This window comes from Mus caroli, unplaced genomic scaffold (genome assembly GCF_978045245.1).
Source record: "Mus caroli unplaced genomic scaffold, Mus_caroli_1 scaffold_12, whole genome shotgun sequence".
In the NCBI taxonomy this organism is placed as follows: Eukaryota; Metazoa; Chordata; class Mammalia; order Rodentia; family Muridae; genus Mus; species Mus caroli.
In genome coordinates this window covers 69,659,063-69,679,403 of record NW_028227267.1, presented here as the reverse complement: position 1 = coordinate 69,679,403, position 20,341 = coordinate 69,659,063, and the positions used below count along the sequence as shown (strand labels likewise).

At 42.1% G+C, this 20,341-nt stretch overlaps 1 protein-coding gene across 2 annotated transcripts in view; it reads right to left on the bottom strand.

Moving 5' to 3' along the window:
* Positions 1 to 17,934, bottom strand: part of Sucla2 (succinate-CoA ligase ADP-forming subunit beta) — a 40,490-nt gene extending 22,556 nt beyond the window's left edge. The window contains exons 1-4 of one of the 2 annotated variants that reach the window (XM_021182222.3): positions 17,787 to 17,934; positions 9,880 to 10,060; positions 4,587 to 4,686; positions 4,296 to 4,458 (exon numbers count right to left, since the gene is read on the bottom strand). In XM_021182222.3, coding sequence (XP_021037881.1) covers positions 4,296 to 4,458; positions 4,587 to 4,686; positions 9,880 to 10,060; positions 17,787 to 17,876 — 534 coding nt within the window. In that variant the 5' untranslated portion in view covers positions 17,877 to 17,934. The remainder of the gene's footprint in view (positions 1 to 4,295; positions 4,459 to 4,586; positions 4,687 to 9,879; positions 10,061 to 17,786) is intronic. The other variant, XM_085828770.1, reaches the window with a different exon arrangement.
* Between the last annotated feature and the right edge of the window lie 2,407 nt (positions 17,935 to 20,341).

The window sequence follows — 20,341 nt, the reverse complement described above, 5'->3', positions numbered from 1 at the left end:
GCACATGTCTGAAATCATAGCACTGGGAGCCTGAGGCAGGAGGACAGAGACTAAGCTACATAAATAGACCCTGTCTCAAGAAAGATAGTATGATACTAGCCATAAAGACCAACGGACTAGCATATCAGGCCCAAACAATCTCTCATACATCATAGAGTCACATGATAGGCAGCAATAGCCATGATACACAAAGGGTAAATGATACTGTCTTTTTAAAATGTAATGGGAAGGAGATATTTAGATGCAGAAGAATAAAATTGGACCTTTAACTTAAGTCAAGAAAGAAAAATTAATTCAAAATGAATTGCAGACCCAAACATATGTCCTGAAACTATAAAACAAATTGAAGACCCTAACATATGCCCTGGAGCAAACACAGAGGAAAGTTTTATGATATGAGTGTGGCAATGATTTCTTACAAATCATAGCAAAAACATAAGGAACAAAGGTTGTAACAAGTGTGATTGTATTAAGCTTGAAAACTTCTGCACAGCAAAGGAAATAGTCAGACAAAATGAAAGCCAACCTACAGAAGGAAAGTAAAATATGGACAAAGTACTGAATAGCATTTCCCTAAAAAGATATACATATGGACAACAAGCATGTAAGAAGACTCAGTGGCATCAATTTTTACAGAAGCATAAATCAGAACCACAATAAGGCGCCTGCACGATGCTCGCACTAGGTAAAGACATGCACTACCAAGCCCGACAACCCGAGTTCAAAACCCAGTATTCACAAGGTGGAAGGAAGGTAGGTATGCATGGATATGCACACACACACACACAATGATAGTAAGTGTAATTTTAAAAATCTGATAACCCACAGTGAGGTATCATTTTACATCCTTTAAAAAAGCCACTATCAAAAAATTAGAAAATAAGTACTGGCAAGAAAATGAAAGAATAGGAGCCCTGCACAAGTTGGTGAAAAACAGAGAAAACATTCAAACTAGGATACTGGCAAATGATCCAGTAATCTTGCTTGTATATACTCAAAAGAACTGAAAATGAAGGAAGGAGAAAAGGAGGGAGACAGGGGCGGGAGAGAGGGAAGGGGGGAAAGGGAAGAAAAAGAAAAGTACTGTCATATACTACTTATCACAGATGAAGACATTTGAAAAATGAAATAAGCAAGTCACAAAAATGCAAATGTTACATTTACACAGGCATCTAAATAGCCAAACTCTGAGAAAGAATGGTGGCCATCACATAGTTAAGAGAAAAGTGAAGTGTTCAATAAATATAGTTTCAATTTTGCAAAATAAAAAGTTCTACAATCAAGCTGTGTGAGTTGGCACATGCTTATAATACCAGTATTCTACTACTAAGGCAGGAGGATGACCCTAAATTCTAAAAAACTCATTTTACATAACAAGTTCAAGGCAAGTCTAGACCTTGCCTCAAAAAAGGCAGTGCCAGAAATCAGTGTCCAAAACCCTTTAGATATATACACATGCATAGATGCATAGATGGCAAACTTTAGATATATATGCATGCATCCATAGATGGTAAACTTTGAGTCATTTGATTTGAACATAATTTAAAATTTTTAAAAGTAAGAAACCCTCTAGATTCCAGAAACCTGGAGAGAGACCCCTTCTGGTTGTCAGCGTTCTGCATATTGTCAGACAGCTTGATGGGAGAAGAGGAGACACAAAGACAATGAAAACACAACACAGAAAAATCACTAATGTGGCACCATTGGAAACAATTAAAGCTTCATGTCTAAGAAGCTCTCAGCCTTGCTCTGTATGTTTCCATCTGACTGCTTGTGACCTTTGTCCCATGGCTGATAATAAACGTAATTACTAGGTACAGCATTCAGTATAGTTCTGTACATTGTTCTGGGGAAGCCCACAGATCTGTGCCCAAGTCAAGTGTGGTGGCACATGCCTTTTGTCCCAGCACTCAGGAAGCAGAGGCTGGTGAATCTGAACTCAAGACCAGCCTGACGTACAGAGTGAATTCCAGGACAGTCAGGGCTACACGGAAAAACCATCTCAAAAAACTAAATGAATGAATGAATGGATGAGTATATATTTACACTAATAATGTTATTTTTACTTTCATAAACCTAAGTTCTTTGTCCCTCAAGAATCCTTGCCTTAAAATAAGTTTGAATTTAAAGTATAAAATAAAGATCTATTGGGTTGGAGAGATGGCTCAGCAGTTAAGAGCACTGACTGCCCTTTCAGAGGTCCTGAGTTCAATTCCCAGCAACCACATGGTAACTCACAACCATCTATAATGGGATCTGACACCCTCTTCTGGTGTGTCTGAGGACATCGACAGTGTACTCATATACAGAAAATAAATAAATCTTTTTAAAAAAAAAGTCTTTAAGATAAAGATCTACTTGAGAAACACTTAATGAAAACTTTTGGAATTGCTTTAGTACCTTTCACAAGTCTATTTCAGGCAAAGCCAAACCCTGACAGCCAGAAGGAGCACTTGCTCAGCAGAGTGTCAAGTTTTACTAGAAAAGTAAACCAGCAAAGGCCATCTGATGAATTCTGTTTTCTCAGGGCAAAGTCAATACCAAACAGCAGTAGGCAAATGTCACATCTCACCAAGTGCTAGTGAAGGTAAGGTGATGTCTGTCAGTCTGGCACACCAGTTCACAGACATGCCTGCCCAAGGATTCTCATGTGTTGCTACCAAAGCCCAGAGCAACACCATGGCTAGGTGTGGCTGTGCCTGCATATAATCTCAGCACTGAGGGAACAGGCAGGAAGGCACTTTGAGGTTGAGGTTTGAGGTTACTTGGGCTGTGCCAGGCTTCCAGGGCTCCTTTTGTTACTATTAAGTGGCTACAAACCACATTTTTTAAAAACGAAAGAAGTCTGGACACAGCAAGGAGGCCTGTAACCCACTGCAGGTGGAGACAGGTGGGTCATGGGAGCTTGCTGTTCTCCATATAGCCCCATGGGCACAGGTATCCCATGTACGCCTGTGTGTGTGTGCACACATCCACACATGAACAAACACACTCATCAACTAACAAATTAAAATAAAAAGAACTAGTCTCTCTTGGTTTGTCCAGACACTTACATAACTAACAGGGTGATAGGTATTGATGTATACCAAGTGAGAAAAGAATGTGTACAAAAACCAAGTCAATACATGAAACCCAACTTCTGCCAATCTTTGTGCTTAGACTATTGTGGGATAATTGCTGAAATCATTTACAAAGCTCAATTATACCATACAGAAGAAAGGAATACTTTTAAAAAAATCACACTGAGTGGGGCTTTGCTACCACCTAGTGTTATATCTCAAGAAATACTCCTTAATAAGAATTAAAAATCTTAAAATACAGCCGGGCATGGTGGCGCACGCCTTTAATCCCAGCACTCGGGAGGCAGAGGCAGGCGGATTTCTGAGTTTGAGGCCAGCCTGGTCTACAAAGTGAGTTCCAGGACAGCCAGGGCTATACAGAGAAACCCTGTCTCGAAAAACAAAAAAAACAAAAACAAAAACAAAACATAAGATACTTTTATTACTGAAGATTTTAACTGTGGGAGGGCAAGTATCACAATATAGAAGAATACTGCTTTTTCAAGCTGTTATATAGAAAACTATCTTATGATCCTTAAATTTTGTTACTCTAAAGCACACAATAATAATTTTCTATAGCAATATTTACCGGGACTTTCAAACATGAATAGTTTGCTTCAAACAAGAAGCTAGTAACATCCAAGCAGCCCTCTATGCACTGTATCTTCAGTACACCGGGTTTGTACTGAAGCGGATGCTTTGTTCAATGCTAAAATGTTGGTTCCCATAATGGGAGCAAAGCAGGACTAAAGCTCCTTGAACTCCCTCGTTCCCTTACGGCTGCATCATTTACACTCATCATCACCTTCCACCACACCAATAACCTAGTCAAACATGAAACATAAACAAAACAAACAGTAAAGTAAAATAAACCTAGAAGCAGAAAAAGAACAAGATGCCATTTTTGGTTTATTCTTTCTTCTTTGGTAAGACTACTTTACAATGCAAAGAACTAATTTTCTCTGTCCATTAACCCAAATACAAGTTCCAGAGATTTAAGGTATGTCTAAAGAATTAATCATTTGAAAACCCCATGAAACGCGTGTTACAGTGGAATTCTCCTATAGCTTTTTAAAAACTATATTACATGTCAAATTCTACCATATTATTTTTCAAACCTGACAAATTCTCTGTGAGTAATGGATAATACATCTTATTCCTCATGTATACAATGCTCAACCTCTGAAACTGACAGTCAGATGTAAACCCTGATGTGTCCTGTCTACAAGTACTCACTTGAAACGACCTCTCCATTGTTATTGCAAAGTAGTATTCTCTCCTGGGATATTTGCGCTCACAGACCAAAACTTGATTGCATATTCTGCCCTTTGCTCCAGTTTGCTTGGTAATCAATTTTTGCCCAATCATCTGTGAGGAAACAGCTTTTGCTTCTTCTGGACTACAATAAGAAAAAAAATTCAAATTCTTCTGTTCTCCAATTAAGAAAAATCTACACCACAGCTAATGCTCAGTGTTTTCAACAATCTGATAATTTAAATAATTTTTCTTTAAGAAACTATGACTTACGAGAAAACGATCTTCACTCCTCCTTTGAGGCCACTTGTAAATGTTCCTTTTCCTCTGCCGCCAGCCAAAACCTGTGCCTTTATCACAACATCCTTTGATCCTAGAAGAAAAACACTTTTATTACACAGAAAGCAGGGAGTCACATCCAGGACAGTATTTATAATAAGTGTTATTAAATGAAGTCCCATTACCACAATGTCTAAGACTAAGGCATTCCACATACATAGATTTTCTAGATTTGAAAAACAATTCTTAAACTAGTGCTTTGGAAGAGATTAAAAATACAATATTAAGATTAAAATGTTTTCTTAAAACTTCCAAGAAAGTTTTAAGGAGAGATAGCTTAATGGTTAAGATCTCTAATTGTTCCTCCAGTAGAACCAGGCTCAGTTCCCAGCACCCACATGGTGACTCACAACCAATTGTAACTCCAATACTGAGTGACTCAATGCCTTCTCCTGACCTACACAGGCACTAGGCACACATGAGACATATGGAGACAAAAACACCCATACATACATACATACATACATACATATACACATCATACATATACATACATACATACATATACACACACATCATACATACATACACACACACATACATGCATGCATGAACACACACACAGCCCAGTCTCTCCATTCAAATGTAAACTTGTGTCATGTGACTGTTGAGTCACAAATACTACTTCGAGCAGGACTTGGGACTTGGGATGAGCCTATGACTTGAAATCATTGTAGTGACTGGACTGATAGGACTGATAATGCCTCCAATAGCAACAAATGCTGCTACCGCACACTGTGGAGCAGTGAGCGACCTTAGGAAGAGTACTTACCAAGAGTCAGGAAGATAGGCAAATAAAAGAATTCCCAAATACTGTGTTTAAAAGTCATCCATATAGTTTATAAATCAGCAAATTATACAATATATATTTCCCTTCTCTTTCTAATTTACTGTACAAAACTAGCAAACTTGGGGCAGGAGAGATGACTCAGTGGGTAAAGTGCTTGTGTTGATGGGTAAGCATGAAGCCCTGAGGTCAGAGCCTGAGCACCCACATCAGGCACAGACGACAACTATAGACACGGGGAAAACCTGGAGCTTCCTAACCAGCCAACCTTGCTGAAACTGAGTTCTGTGTTCAGCAGGTGACTGTGTCTCAAAAACAATATGGGGGACAGACAAGATACTCAGAAGTCAAAAACATCTGTCACACAAACCTAGGGACCTAAGTCAAACCCTAGGACCCACAGAAGACAACTAAAAGGCTATCCTCTGGTTTACATACACACACATACACACAAACATACAATGCACACAGCATGGCACAACCATGCCTGTACCTCACATACACAATACAACACACATACATGCACATATACAGCACATGGCACAAGCATACCTGTTACCTCACATACATTATACAACACAGAGAGAGAGAGATACACTCACACAAAAAACAATTTTTCTTAAGTGGGCAGCAATAAAGGAAGACATCCATACTGACCTTTGACTTCATATGCACCCACACATTTCTCCCAAACCTAGCAAACTGGATAGTTAATCTAGATTTTACTCACTGCTAAAAGGTACTCCCCTTAAAAAGGTGTCCTCTTGTCACAAAGACATGCCTAATTTCTGACCCTCATCACTCTGCCTCCCTTAGCATCTGCCCACCCTGACAGTGCAGCATCTTTTACCATATTATGGCAAAAGAATGCAGGGCCTCACGCTATTTGCTGTACCCCAAGCACAACGTTGTCTCTGGGATATGACCGCTACCTTGTATATACATATTTGAACAGACTGAAGATGGGCACTGCACTATGAGAAAAAGTCATTTCCAATTCACAAAGCATAATAAATAACTAATCACTGAGATAATCAATGCTTTTGGTGATCAAATAAGAAGTGAACTACGCTGGGTGTTATGGGGCACGCCTTTAATCCCAGCACTTGGGAGGCAGAGGCAGGTAGATCTCTGGTCCAAGGCCAGCCTGGTCTACAGAGTTGAGTTACAGCACAGCCAAGGCTACACAGAGAAACTTAGTCTCAAAAAAACAAAACCAAAGCAAACAAACAAGAGCAGAGAACTCTAGCATATAGGAGTCTACAAAAGAACACATAAAATGCTGTAAATTAGCCTACACTGGAAACGTTTACTGCCTGAGTCGGAACTTGATCCTAACATTAGTCAAGATGGCATTTAAGAACAAAGAGAACACTCCCACTCCTGAAACTACAGCACTGGCCACTCCTTGCCTCCAGCTAGGCACCTGCCCTAACCACCATTCTTCTCACCTGGATGATGGAATATTTAAAGAAGTAGTCAATGAGATGGTACTCTACCTAAAACTACTTCAAGGCCGGGCCAGCACTCGGGAGGCAGAGGCAGGCGGATTTCTGAGTTCAAGGCCAGCCTGGGCTACAAAGTAAGTTCCAGACAGCCAGGGCTATACAGAGAAACCCTGTCTCGGAAAAACAACAACAACAACAAAAAAAAAACAAAAAAAAAAAACAAAAAACTACTTCAAACAGCCATTTCAGAGTAAAAGCCACAGTGTTTACAATGGCCTTTTACAAAGCCGGGAGCCTAAACAGTGTCCTTTTAGCTCCTGGGCTCAGTGCACTCGAGCTACACTCCTCTCCTCTGGCCGTCCGGCTCACCCTACCGTACTAGCTGTCCAGTCATGGTTCTAAGACTTACATGGCCCTTAGGCTTACTTACACTGACAGGCCTAGCTAAGAATGCAATCTGCACACCTCTGACCCATTTCCCTTCTCTGCCTCCTTTTCCACCAGGGACTCATCAGCTTCTAACATTCTACATTCTTTTCTTCTGTGTATCACTTGTGCCTTGGCTTCCCCATTAGAATGAAGCTCCAGACAGCTGAGCCTTAGCTATATCATGGATACAGATTGGCTGCTGCAAGAGTGTCCAAGACACAGCCTGTTGAATGTTGAAAAAGGAACATGTTAAAAAAAATCTTGAATTCTCATAAAAATCAGAATTCTCATAGTCTAGACTATTTTCCATTGCTCTAGAAAGACTCAGAACTGAAAATACCAGAAGCTCATGAGTGCCTTACTTGGAAAAGACCATTCCCACAATAAGCCAGCTCCACCATTCACGAGCGTATGAAACTAGCAATAAGGTTATTAAAGGTAGTTAACCCAAAAACCCAACAATTTCCTCAATCAACCCTGGTACCCTCTGGGACCAGAAGACAGGCAGTGTCCAAACTACAGCAAAACTCTTATTTATTCTTTCCAGCTCTCCCTTGTTATCTGCCAAAACTCCCAACTTTCTAGAATTTTAGAAGTACTCATTTACATACAAAGATGTACAGAAGGAGAGAAGAATTAGAAAATTAAGTATGAGGACAAATGATTAAAATAGTTCAATCAACTCCATTAATTCATGCAACAAATTCTGTACGTGGCAGACAGCACATAGAAGGTTGAGAAACCACAGTGAGAAGAGAGAGAGCCCAACCTTTCCTTCCTCTCAGGGCTTACAGTGCATGCTCTGCAGCAGACTAACAGCGAGCCTTCATCTTTGCAGTATTTCCTAACAAACGTTCTCAGTGCCTAAGAAGTCTGCTCCACAGGCTCACAGTCAGGGCTCACAAGGCTGGTGGTTGGGAACAGTCACTGCTCTTACATCAGGTGGCAGCAGCTCACAATCCCCTGTATGTAACTCCAGGCCCAGTGGGTCCCCGGCTTCTTCTGGGCTGTGCGCACCGCATACAGGTGGTGCACATGAACTCACACAGGCCAATACACTGCATACAAAGAACTTTTAAAAGAAGCATCTTTTTAAATAAAAAGTCAGAGCCCCCGCTGTCCTTTACACACCTAGAAGTCCTAATCCACAGACATTTCCAGAATACAAAACAACAAATTATCTCATATTTTAAAAAAGCTTTTCAATTATTTTTTCAAGAAAAAAACTAGGTGGAAAAAAATAATAATTTGGAAATAGAGACAGTTTTTCTGACTTCATTAATAAATAAGTTAGGACCTGTTGCCATGGGCCATAATTTCACTGAAATTAGTATTCCACAAAACTTTTGCTAAATAATCTGAAATGTTTTTATTATTATAATGATAAAAACTGTAAATAAAGTCATATTCTCAAGTCAAGAAAACAATGACCATTCAAAATAGTTTGCCCAGTAATATTCTCATTTTTAAAGACAACTATTTACAGCTAAGGTAAATGAAATTTAAACACTTCTTAAATTTTGCGTGAAACAAAGTCACATATTTAAAAGTCAAAACTGCATCAAGGATGAATGCCTACTTACCTACATAAAAACAGGCAAGCCCTCAAATACTACAGAAATACAGAAAACAGAGTGACAGCCACTACTTTATTTCATTTATTACGGATTCTTTCAATTAAAAAAAAAAAATGTACTAATGGGGTTGGAAAGATAGCTCAGCAGTTAAGAGCACTGGCTGCTCTTCCAAGGGACCTGCGTGTAATTCCCAACACCCGCAGAGCAGCTCATAACTGTCTATGACTCCAGTTCCAGGGCTTCTGACACCCTCATACATGCAGTCAAAATACTAATTAACATAAAATTTTTAAAAATTAAATTAAAAAAACAGATAATGTGCCAGCAAGTTTTTGCAACTCGTTGAGCAAACATTAGTATGTATTGATTACCTAATTGTCAGGCATCTTTCTAAGCCTTTGTGGTTTTATCAGTGAACACATAAAGACAACAAGGAGCTTAGCCTAGAGTTCTCCTTCTTCATTCTCTTGCATCCACTGGGAGCAAGGAAGTTAAGTCTCACCCTTTCCACACCACACATAAACAGCTAAGATTTCCCTTCAGAACCTTTCTAAAACAAAACAAAAAAGTCAAACAAAACAAATCCATCACAGCCACCATCCTTTAAGCTATAAAATAAAAAGAGAATAACTTTCTCCTAAAGTCTGTTCTAGCTGAAAGGAGGACTTCAGCACCCTACCACCAATATAAATGATTCCTAAGTCACTAAGAGTACAGCTCAATACCATCTTCTAGTAACTATAAAGTCTCAACAATTATAAAATTCTACCTTCTCAAAAACAAGCCAAGTCAAACGTGATGGCCCATGCCTAATCCAAGCATTCTAGGAGGTACAGACAGGAAAGTCTGAGTTCAAAGTCATCCTTGGCAGTGTGAGAACCACCTCCCAAAAATACAAACGCCAAGTCATCAAACTTTCATCAAAGGAAAGGTCACATCTTAGACAAGCTTCTGTGTCAAGGTGACTAAGGTGGTTTTTAAAGTACCTAATTTTTTGGCAATTGCGTAAGCTTCATCGGATGACTTTGCCACGAAGCCTTTGGGAACAGAGACACCTGCTTCCTGCAATAACTCCATACTCAAGTATTCATGCAGTGAAAGAGTCCTCTGCTGCTGCTGCTGCACTTGCAGTCCATGCTTGTTAAACAAGCCAGAATTTCCCAGAACCTAAAAAAATGGAGACACATTTAAGTATGACAGTGGCAAGTTTTTGTCTTTTTATTGTTGAGAGAGAGAGAGAGAGAGAGAGCAGGAGGGAGGTTAGGAGGGAGGGAAGGAAGAGTGTACCTATTCATACTTGGTTATAGAGTGCTCAGTTCTCCAGTACTACAACAAAATTGCTAAATTAAGTCATCCAAGCTCAATTATAATATAAAACTAAAAGCTGGTCTACAGTTAGACATCAAACGTTACCCTTGGCACTTTTCATTGTTTCCTCGTCATCCATCCCTAGTCCTTACCTTACTCCTGGGTTTTATTATCATATCTCTACTAGCCTACAGGTAATATTTACCTAAATGATAACTTCAGAGGCTCTAAAGCCAATCTCATCTTGTCCACCAAACTAAAACTGTTTCCCAGTTCTTTCCCTCTATCCTCCTCTGGGATTTATCTGGCATTAGGTATGTGAAAGCTGAATATTTGGTACCCGGTCACACTCCTTCCCAGAGAACATGGCAACTACAAACTCCTGCCCTTTTCTACCTATGTTGAATATCCATTCGTTCACTGTGTTAAACACTTAGCACACAGGAACTAGACGTAGAATGATGAATTATCCTCTGAGGCTCACGTCTTGTGTGCATTTGCACCAAGGACAGTCAGTGCATCAACATGCCAGATGAACGGGAAAGAGAGAAATCTACAACATCGGGATTACGACCCAAAAGCCAAAGGGGTGGCTCCAAGGGTAAGGTGTTTACAGTCCAAGTCTGGTGACCCAGGCTTAATCCTCAAACCCCTGCAAAAGTCATTGTTGCCCTCTGGCCTCCACACATGCACAGTGGGTAATACTCACACAGACACTTCAAACACCACATACACATATTGTTTTCCTTATTCAACAAAATGTCAAAAAGAAATCTCTAACATACCTTACTGCTAAAAGAGAAGTATGCAGCTAACTTTCAGCTTCCTGTGCCATGGCCACATCTAAGGAAGCACTCACATCAGTTACATCTAGCATCTTATCAGAGTCTAAGCTGAACCTAATAAAATGTTGAAATACCTGACTTCCTTTTCAAAGACCCTCAATCCTTTCAATCTCAAGGCACTATATACAGAACAAGTAAGTCACAAAACCCTTCCAAGGCTGCACGGAAATAGGACTCTTAACCTTTAGCTATACACTTCCATTACGTCCACAGGATATCCAACACCAAAACATAATTCACACCACAAAACAGAGTATCATAAGAGTTAAACCTAAAGAGCCCTATAGAAAGTCTGCTTCTTGAAATACATTCTTGATCCACAGCATCAAAATGTTTCTTAATATGCAGATTCATGGCCTCCATGGTCTGCAGAACCAGGATCTCTGAAAAGTGGGCTCAAAGAAATCTGAACTAGTGACAAACCACTTAGTTGAATCTTAAGGATGCTAGTTTAAGAACCTCTAACCTAACAAGCTAATCAACCTAATAGCCCTTTGTTGCTAATTCAACTAGTTAAAAGTTGGCCAAGGTTGACAACATGGTTCAGTGGGTAAAAGTGACTTGCCATGAAAGCCTAGCAACTAGAGTTCAAACCTCTAAATCACTAAAGGTGAAAGGAGAAAACGCCACAAAGTTGTCCTCTGAATTCCATGTGCACACAGTTTACACACACATACACACACCATGGGGGTGGGGGGAGATAGGAGGAGGGAGAGGTGGAAAAAGAGGAGAAAGAGGAAGAAGAACATGAACAAGAACAAGAAAAAAATAATAAAATCCTGGCTAACATTTCATTTAACTAACTCAATCCCTTGACTCAGTGTCACCGCAATATAAAAGGCAGCAACTTCCCACGGTCCTGGATCTCTATCGGCTGACCTATTCCTAGATATTCACAACAGACAATGAGTCTAATACCTACCCAAAGGCAAATACAACATTCACAGCAGGCTTACCCACTAAGACAGAAACGCAAATGCCCCAGTGGCTTACCAACAGGTTAAATTATAAGTATTTATAGAACAGGATACTTCAGAGGAGGGGAAAAAGTTGTTCACCCATCAGTGAATTAAAGTCACAAATGTAATGCTGAAGCAAAGATGCCAAAGAAGAAAGAGAACTTCTATGATATTTTCTACTTCTTATGTCATTCACTTGTGCTTGTGGGTGCACACCATGGCACATCTGAAGACATCAAAGTCAAGCTGCCTGCGTCACTTCTTTCTTTCTACAATGTGTGTCCCAGGATCCAACTCCAGTTCAGGCTTGGGGCCACACACCTTCACCCACTGAGCAATCCTGCCCGCCCCTGGGTTCTCTTTTTACATAGTTCAAACTGGTCAAAACTGGCCCGTGGTGGCAGAACTCAGAATCAGTGGTTTCTCTGCAGGGAGTATTGATCAAGAGAGGGGCACAGGGCTCTCTGGGAGCTGACAACGCTACCTGTCTTATCTGACTGGTGACTTACGAGTTGTACAAACATAAAAATCAATCTAGCCATTAAATTAAATCATGTATTTTATTGTACATAAACTTTACAGCAAAATAACAATAAATACAGGTGAAGGAAGTACTACCTAGGTAAAGCTAGTAAAGGTTGTCACATTAATTTGTTTAATCTTTCTATAAGGAGACAGTATGCCACTAATGTTACGAATGTTAATGATGGGGCTAGAAAGACGGCTCGGCAGTTAAGAGTACTGTTTTGTTTTGTTTTTTGTTTTTTCGAGACAGGGTTTCTCTGTGTAGCCCTGGCTGTCCTGGCACTCACTTTGTAGACCAGGCTGGCCTCGAACTCAGAAATCCGCCTGCCTCTGCCTCCCGAGTGCTGGGATTAAAGGCGTGCGCCACCACGCCCGGCTAAGAGTACTGTTGCTCTTCCAGATGACCTGGGCTCTGTTCCTAGCACCCACACTGAAAAGCTCACAGCTGCGTGTAACTCCAGTGTCTTAGTCAGGGTTTCTATTCCTGCACAAACATCATGACCAAGAAGCAAGTTGGAGAGGAAAGGGTTTATTTGGCTTACACTTCCATGTTGCTGTTCATCACCAAGGAAGTCGGGACTGGAACTCAAGCAGGTCAGGAAGCAGGAGCTGATGCAGAGGCCATGGAGGGATGTTCTTTACTGGCTTGCTTCTCCTGCATTACTCAGCCTGCTCTCTTATAGAACCAAGACTACCAGCCCAGGGATGGTCCCACCCACAAAGGGCCTTTCCCCGCTGGATCACTAATTGAGAAAATGCCTTACAGCTAGATCTCGTGGAGGCATTTCCCCAAATGAAGCTCCTTTCTCTGTGATAACTCCAGCCTGTGTCAAGTTGACACAAAGCTAGCCAGTACATCCAGTTACATGCTGGGAAATCTGATACTCTCTTCCAGATTCTACAAGCACCCACACACATGTGCACACACCCACGCTAGTCACATCCATAAACACACAATTAAACACAGTCAATCAGCAGTCTATGCCAGTAGATGGTGCTTCCTTACTTCCTTAGCTGCATGTATCAGAAAGAAATACCACAGAAACAGATCCCCATTCCTAAAACAAAATCTGAAGATACTGTAGGGACATCAGAAGCTGAGCTACATATGAGATACTCACTTTCAAGCAATGATAGTTTCCCCACGACTATACTATGGTTATTTGGGAAAAGATCCTATTCCTTGGGAACTGGAGAAGGCGGTGGGGGCGGGGGTTGTCTTGGTTTGTTTTGAGATGGCCTAGGCTGGTCTAGAACTCTAAGGATCAAGTGATCCTGCTATCTCAGTGCCCAAATTGCTGGTACTACACATAATATGGGTTCCAAAACATTTTATTCTTATGATACATATATAAGTACACAGGGTGAAGTGCCATGATATCTTCAATTTACTCTCAGGTAGTTCAGCGAAAAGAAATGATATGATTTCATAGATTTATAAATATATGTATATAATTTTGAGATTGTAATTTAATTACAATATTTATCCTCGCCTTGCCTTTCCTCCCTCCAAACTCTCCCATACACCCCCCTCTTCACTCTCCCTCAAATTCATAGTCTTTTTTTTCACTAGTTATTGCATTTATAGATGTACTCATATATGCATATGAATTCCTAAATCAGCCTGTTCAGTTCAGCTAATGCTCCTTGTATGTATGTTCTCAAGGATGACCACTGGGCACTGAGCGACTGAGTGACATGCTCCTCCCTGCGGAGGGCTGCCTCTCCCATTCCCAGCCATTCTTAGTTGCCTAGAGTAACTAGGTTCTGAGTAGAGCTGAAGCCTTGTGGCCTTTTTCTCATTCACTCTGCCATGTCCATTGCTGTCATCCGTGTTCAGCTCACACTGGGCGGTCATGTTGGTGAGACTTCATGGGTATAGCTTCCAGTCGTACTAAAAGACACAATCTCACAGCAAACTCCCTCGCTCTGACCCTCTGGCTCTTCCATCTTTCAGCCCCCTCCTCATCACTGTTCCCTGAGCCTTGGGTATGAGAATGTGCTGTAGGGGTATCCACTGGAACTACGTCCACAACCCTGCATTTTGATTGGTTGTGGTTTTCTGTAGTAGTCTCCATCTATTGCAAAGTTAAGTTTCCATAACGAGGACTGAGGACTATAGTTACCTGTGGGTATAATATGGAATATTGTTAGGGACTATACTGGTTTGATAAATTAGTTGTTGTAGGTTCTCCTCCAACGATCATGACTTCACTAGCAGTAAGTGGTTAGCTAGGTTTCCAGTATCAGGCACGGCCTCCCTATTGAGTAGGCCTTAAATCTAACTGGGGTTGCTGATTACTATCATGGTGCATGTGCCCTTACTGCACCATTAGGGCTATCATGCCATGGTGGTCATTGACACAGTAGGACTGCTGTTTGCCGCCCTCCTTTGGGAAGATTTGTGTGGTGCCTTCTAATACCGAGAAAGCTAGTCTCCAGAAAGGGGGCATTTGGATCAGCCTCAGCTCAGAGGTCTCCCAGCCCTTTTCTGAAGTACACAGTGTCTTCAGGAAACACACTTATCTTCCACCTCCCAGAGGTAACTAAGGACAAAAGCAATAGGCTGTATGCTTTGGGAGTTTCTTGGCCAACAACTCAAAAGAGGGCTTCTCCTGCCTAGTATTGGGGATGTTGTTAAGGTGAGGTCTCTGGCTGTTCGATACAGACATATATTTACGATAAAGAGTATGGAGCCAGGTGCTGGTGGTACACGCCTTTAAGTCCAGCACTCAGGAGGCAGAGGCATTCTCTTAAAAAAAAAAAAAAAAAAAGATAAAGCATATATTGAAAAATGTTCAGTCAGGTGAAAACATCGCAATACTACTGTTGGAACATTTTCATTACTTTGAGTTTGTTTTGGTTTGGTTTTTGGTTAAGATAAGACCGGGTTTCTGTGTGTAGCCCTGGCTACCCTGGAACTCACTCTGTAGACCAGGCTGGTCTTGAACTCAGAGATCCACACCCAGCTCTTTAGAGAATTTGACTGTCTGAAGTAATTAGATACATTGTTTCTTTGCAGTTGTTTCTTTGCAGCTGTTGTCACTTCAGAGTTCATTGGTTTTTAAAGTTCTGTTAGTAATTCAAATTCTTGCATGAACCCAAGAACTGGGCATCATCAAAAGTTACAATTAGACAGGAGGAGGGAGCTCTGGTGTTCTACTGCAGTGGCTTTGAGTAACAACAATGTGTTGTCTGTTTTAAAGCAAGTGGAACCTACAGTTATACATGTTGTTACCATAAAGAAATGACAAATGAAGCTGGGCATGGCGGCGCATACCTTTGACCTCAGCATTTGGGAGGCAAAGGAAGGTATCTAAGTTCGAGGCCAATCTGGTCTACAAAATTGAAGGACAGCCAAGGCTACACAGTGAAACCCTGTCTCAAAATAAGAGGAGTGGAACTTAAGGAAAAAGAAATTTCTGACCCCCAAAAGTGGCCAATTCCTGGGCAAACCCATGAATACCTGTCATAACCTGGGTTATTCTCCACGTAAATACAGAAAAACTGGAAGACCAGAGGAATAATTGCTTTTTCTTTCCAAGACAGGATTTCTCTGTGTATCCTGGATTATCCTGGAACTTACTCTGTAGATCAGCTAACTTTGAACACAGGGATCCAAGTGCTAAGATTATAAGGTCTGAGACACCACTACCTGCTCAGAGGAATAATTTCTTTCAGTGAACTGAATTACTAAATTTAATGTGTGACCTTGAACAAGTTTCCTCCTAAGACATTGTGTCCTCATCTACAAGAGCAACTCCAAAGACACATTTTTTTAAAATATTTATGTATATGAGTACACTGTAGCTGTCTTCAGACACACCAGAAAAGGGCATCAGATCCCATTACAGATGGTTGTGAGCCACCATGTGGTTGCTGGGAATTGAACACAGGACCTCTGGAAGAGTACTTAGTGCTCTTAACTGTTGAGCCATCTCTCCAGCACCCCCCCCCCCCCCAAGATACATTCTTAATGCTATGGTAAAAGGGAAAGAGCTGAAATAAAGACAATGTATCAAGCATCCTATAGGGAGATGCAAAGGCATTTTTAAAGGAATTTTCAAATAGATTAAAAACTATTAGAATAAAATCCTATTTGTTCACTAAATCCTTATCCTCTAAAAACTTGGCAGCATTATTTAAGGAAGGGGAGGGGCTAAATCTATCCACCTATGATGTGTCTAGTTACTTCGAAACATAACCAAAACTCTATCTTTGAAAGCTAATCCCGCTCTTGAAGTTTAAGGTACTAACACTAAGAGCCAATTTGCTTGGGGCTTGTTGTTGTTTAATTGGTTTGTTTTTGTTATTTAGTGACAAGCCTTGGCTGGCCTTGAACCGTGTATGTAAAAGATGACCGTGAATATCTGATTCTCTTGCCTCCACCTTAAGTGCTAGGGTTACAGGGATGCTGGGGATAGAACCCAGGACTTCCTACATGCCAGGCAGGCACTCTTCCAAATAAACTGCATCCCCGGTCCCCACTTTTTGTGTTCTTAATGCTGTAGAACAGACACAACACGCACACAGCTTCAGAAATGGACCCTTGTGGAACTAAACCTCAGTCCTGCCTCCGTCTGCCATGTCTCCTAGGCCAAAGCATTTCTCTGAGCCATCATCAGATCGTCATCAATGGTTACTGGCCTTAAAGACAACCCCTGTGCTGTTGACAAGCCTAATGACCTTAGGACAACATCTGACACTCTCTAACTGTCGAGAAACAAAGCAGCAAAATAGGTACTAGAGTCTGTCCAGAAATGAAATCCTCTAAAAGATTTACTCTCCCATCTAATCCTTACTCTCCCATCTAATCAGCTGGGAAACTGAAGAACTCGTTATCAGTACTCACTACCAGGACTGACTGATGATAGGTCAGCTCTGCTGGTGTTCCTAAGTCCTTCCCACCTACGACAGTTCGCTGGACCTCAAAGTACACTTGAAGGGCATCCCCTTACCCAAAGGGGGTCCGGAAGCGTTGGCCCCGGGCAAGGACAGCCCCCGTCTCCTCTGGGATCGCTCCGGCAGGCTCCCGCAGGCGAGGCCAACTGCCAGGCCGCCCTGCCGGGCCTCCAGCGGCCCGGGGACAGATCCCAGCTGAGCTGCCGGAGCGCCAGCTCGCAGCCCTGGCCCGCAGCCTCTGTGCAGAGCAGGGCATCCCGGCCGTGCCAGCGCCGCGGAGAGCCCCGGAGCTGGGCCGCGCCCCTGAGCCTTGCCCGCCGACCCCCGCGGCCAAAGCGAACAGGGCGAACTTACCTGGGCGGCGGCTCGCAGCGTAGTCTGTGGCCGGTGGCTCCTCAGGGCGGCCGCGGCCAACTGCCGGCCGTAGAACATGGACGCCGCCATTTCTGAGTCCCACCCGTCCCCTGGGCACCGCGCAGGCGCAGAGACGCAGTTGCTCTCCGGGCGCTCCCGGCCCGGGACAAGGACAATCCTCGGGGGCGGGGCCTTGCGTTAACCCCGTCGCTGCCGGAGGGGCCGGGTTTGGCAGGCACAAAGCAAACTTTGGCCCTCAGAACTTTGACCTCAGTGACATGTGGACAAGGGGCCATCAGAACGCTTCCTAGAGAACTGTGACGCCGCTACTTCAGTCTTCTTACCTTCTCTGAGCTCTAGTGGCCTCACCAGTGAAATGTGGTTACTTAGTGAAAGCGAATGTATGCGTTGAGCCTTTAGGATACTATAGATACTAAAATAGAACATAAAACAAAATAATAAAGACAGTGCCACTGATACTCAAAAGACTGTTACTCACTAGTTACTGAAGCCGACCATACTGAAAACACTACTAACAAAGTGTTTGAGAGAGCTAGAGAGATGGCTTAGTAGTTTGGAGCTGGTACAGCTGTGGCACCCAGCTGAATTCCCAGCCTCATGTCAGACAGCTCACCACTGCCTATGGGATCTGAAACCCTCTTCTGGCCTCCCTGGGCACCAGCATACACGTGCACATATATATATCCAACAATGCATACATATAATTAAAAGAAAAGAAAAGAAAATACTATCACATTTGAACTGAAAAAGATATTAGGTGAGGTAACCCAGGACCCAGAAAGACCTATTACATGTTCTCTCAAATTTAAATATGCTATCTTTAAATTTTTTATATGTATGTATTTATGTGTGAGCAAGGATTAGAGGCCAGAAACTATAGAGGACCCCATGAGAAGACACAATAATATGTTTGTGTGAAGGCACAGTAACTAATAAGACTCATGTAAGAAGGAACAGGGCGGTGAGGGAAAGAAGGAAGGGATCAACAAAAACTACATATAAAAATGGTGTAAGAAAGCCTATGAGTTGTATGCTAATTTTTAAAATATACCCACCCCAAGGCATGCCTGATAGTTTATGCCTGCAATCCCATCCCAGTGGAAGCTACAATGAGAAGTTAAAGAACTCCAGACTACTCTACAACTCACAGGGAGACACCGTCTTTGGGGGGTGGGGAATACCCCACTAGCCGTGAAACCCATCAACAGCATCCTTTCATGGAGGGGGTAATGGTCTCATGAGGCCTCCCCGCTCCTTGAGGATTGGTTGAAAGTTAATGGTTGGCATTGGAGTGCATTCATTCAGTGGCGTAGCCTGTGTTCCTGTAAGCAAGCAAAATGAAATGTGTTCAACCATCAAAGAAGAGACAGGAAAGTGAAGCCTGTAGAATTAAGAAACAAAAGTTGAAAATGGGTGAATATGATCGAAATGAACTAAATACTGGGGCTAGAAAGGCAGCTGTTAAGAGCAGTTAAGAGCAGCAGCTGCTCTTCCAGAACGTTCCAGTATGATTCCCAGCACCCATATGGCAGCTCATATCATCTGTTCCAGTTCCAGGGGATATGATGCCTTCAAGAGCACCAGGCATGCGACTGGTACACAGGCAAAACACTTGTACACATAAGATGAAATTTTAAAATGTATTAGATGCATGCATGAAATGCTATAATGAAACACATTATTATGTATAGTTAAGATATGCTAATAAAAATACTTTTAAATTAAAAAAAAAAAACAAAGCAAGAAAACCACCCCAGGCCCCACCAGGGGAAATTAGGGAATTTTTATTAGAGTCTCTAGGTAAAGCAGATACACACATCATCTTAATTTCACTTCCTGGCACTGTGATAAAAACAGGCTGACAAAAAAACCTTAAGATACAAAAGGGTTTCTTGGCTCACAAATCCAGGTTACAGTGCATCATTGTGGGAGATCAGGATGACAGGAACATGAAACAACTAGATGCATTCCGCATCCCACGCACAGTGGGGAGCTGTGGGTTCCTGCAAGCACACGGTGCTCAGCCCTTTATCTTTACTCCCAGACAAACCAGATCCAGATCCACTGGCGCTTCCCACTGGTCAAGAGTCCCCCATAGAGATGCCCACTGGCCTAATCTAGGCATTCCTTCCTTGAGATTCCAATCCCAAGTGATTCTAAATTGTGTCAGATTCTTAATTAAAGCCAACCATCATGAAAGCATGTCCTGGGCCATAAAAACCCCCTGCCAGACAGATGGCTGAGCTCCTGCTCCCACTCCCAGAATCCCTGAGTTTTAAAATACGTGGAAGAAATACTGGGGATGTGGCTCAGTGGTGACAGAGTGCTTAACTAGCATGCGTGAAACCATGGTCTCATTCCCCAGCACCACAGAGATTGGGCACAGTGCCATTTATCTGTAACGTCAGCATTTCAGGTGTTGGAGGTAGGAGGATCAGAAGTCCAAAGGTAATCTTGGGCCACATAGTAAGTGCCAGGCTGTAGTAGTAACATTTTGGGCGGGTGGGGGTTGGGGGTGGAGGGGTGGGGGAGAT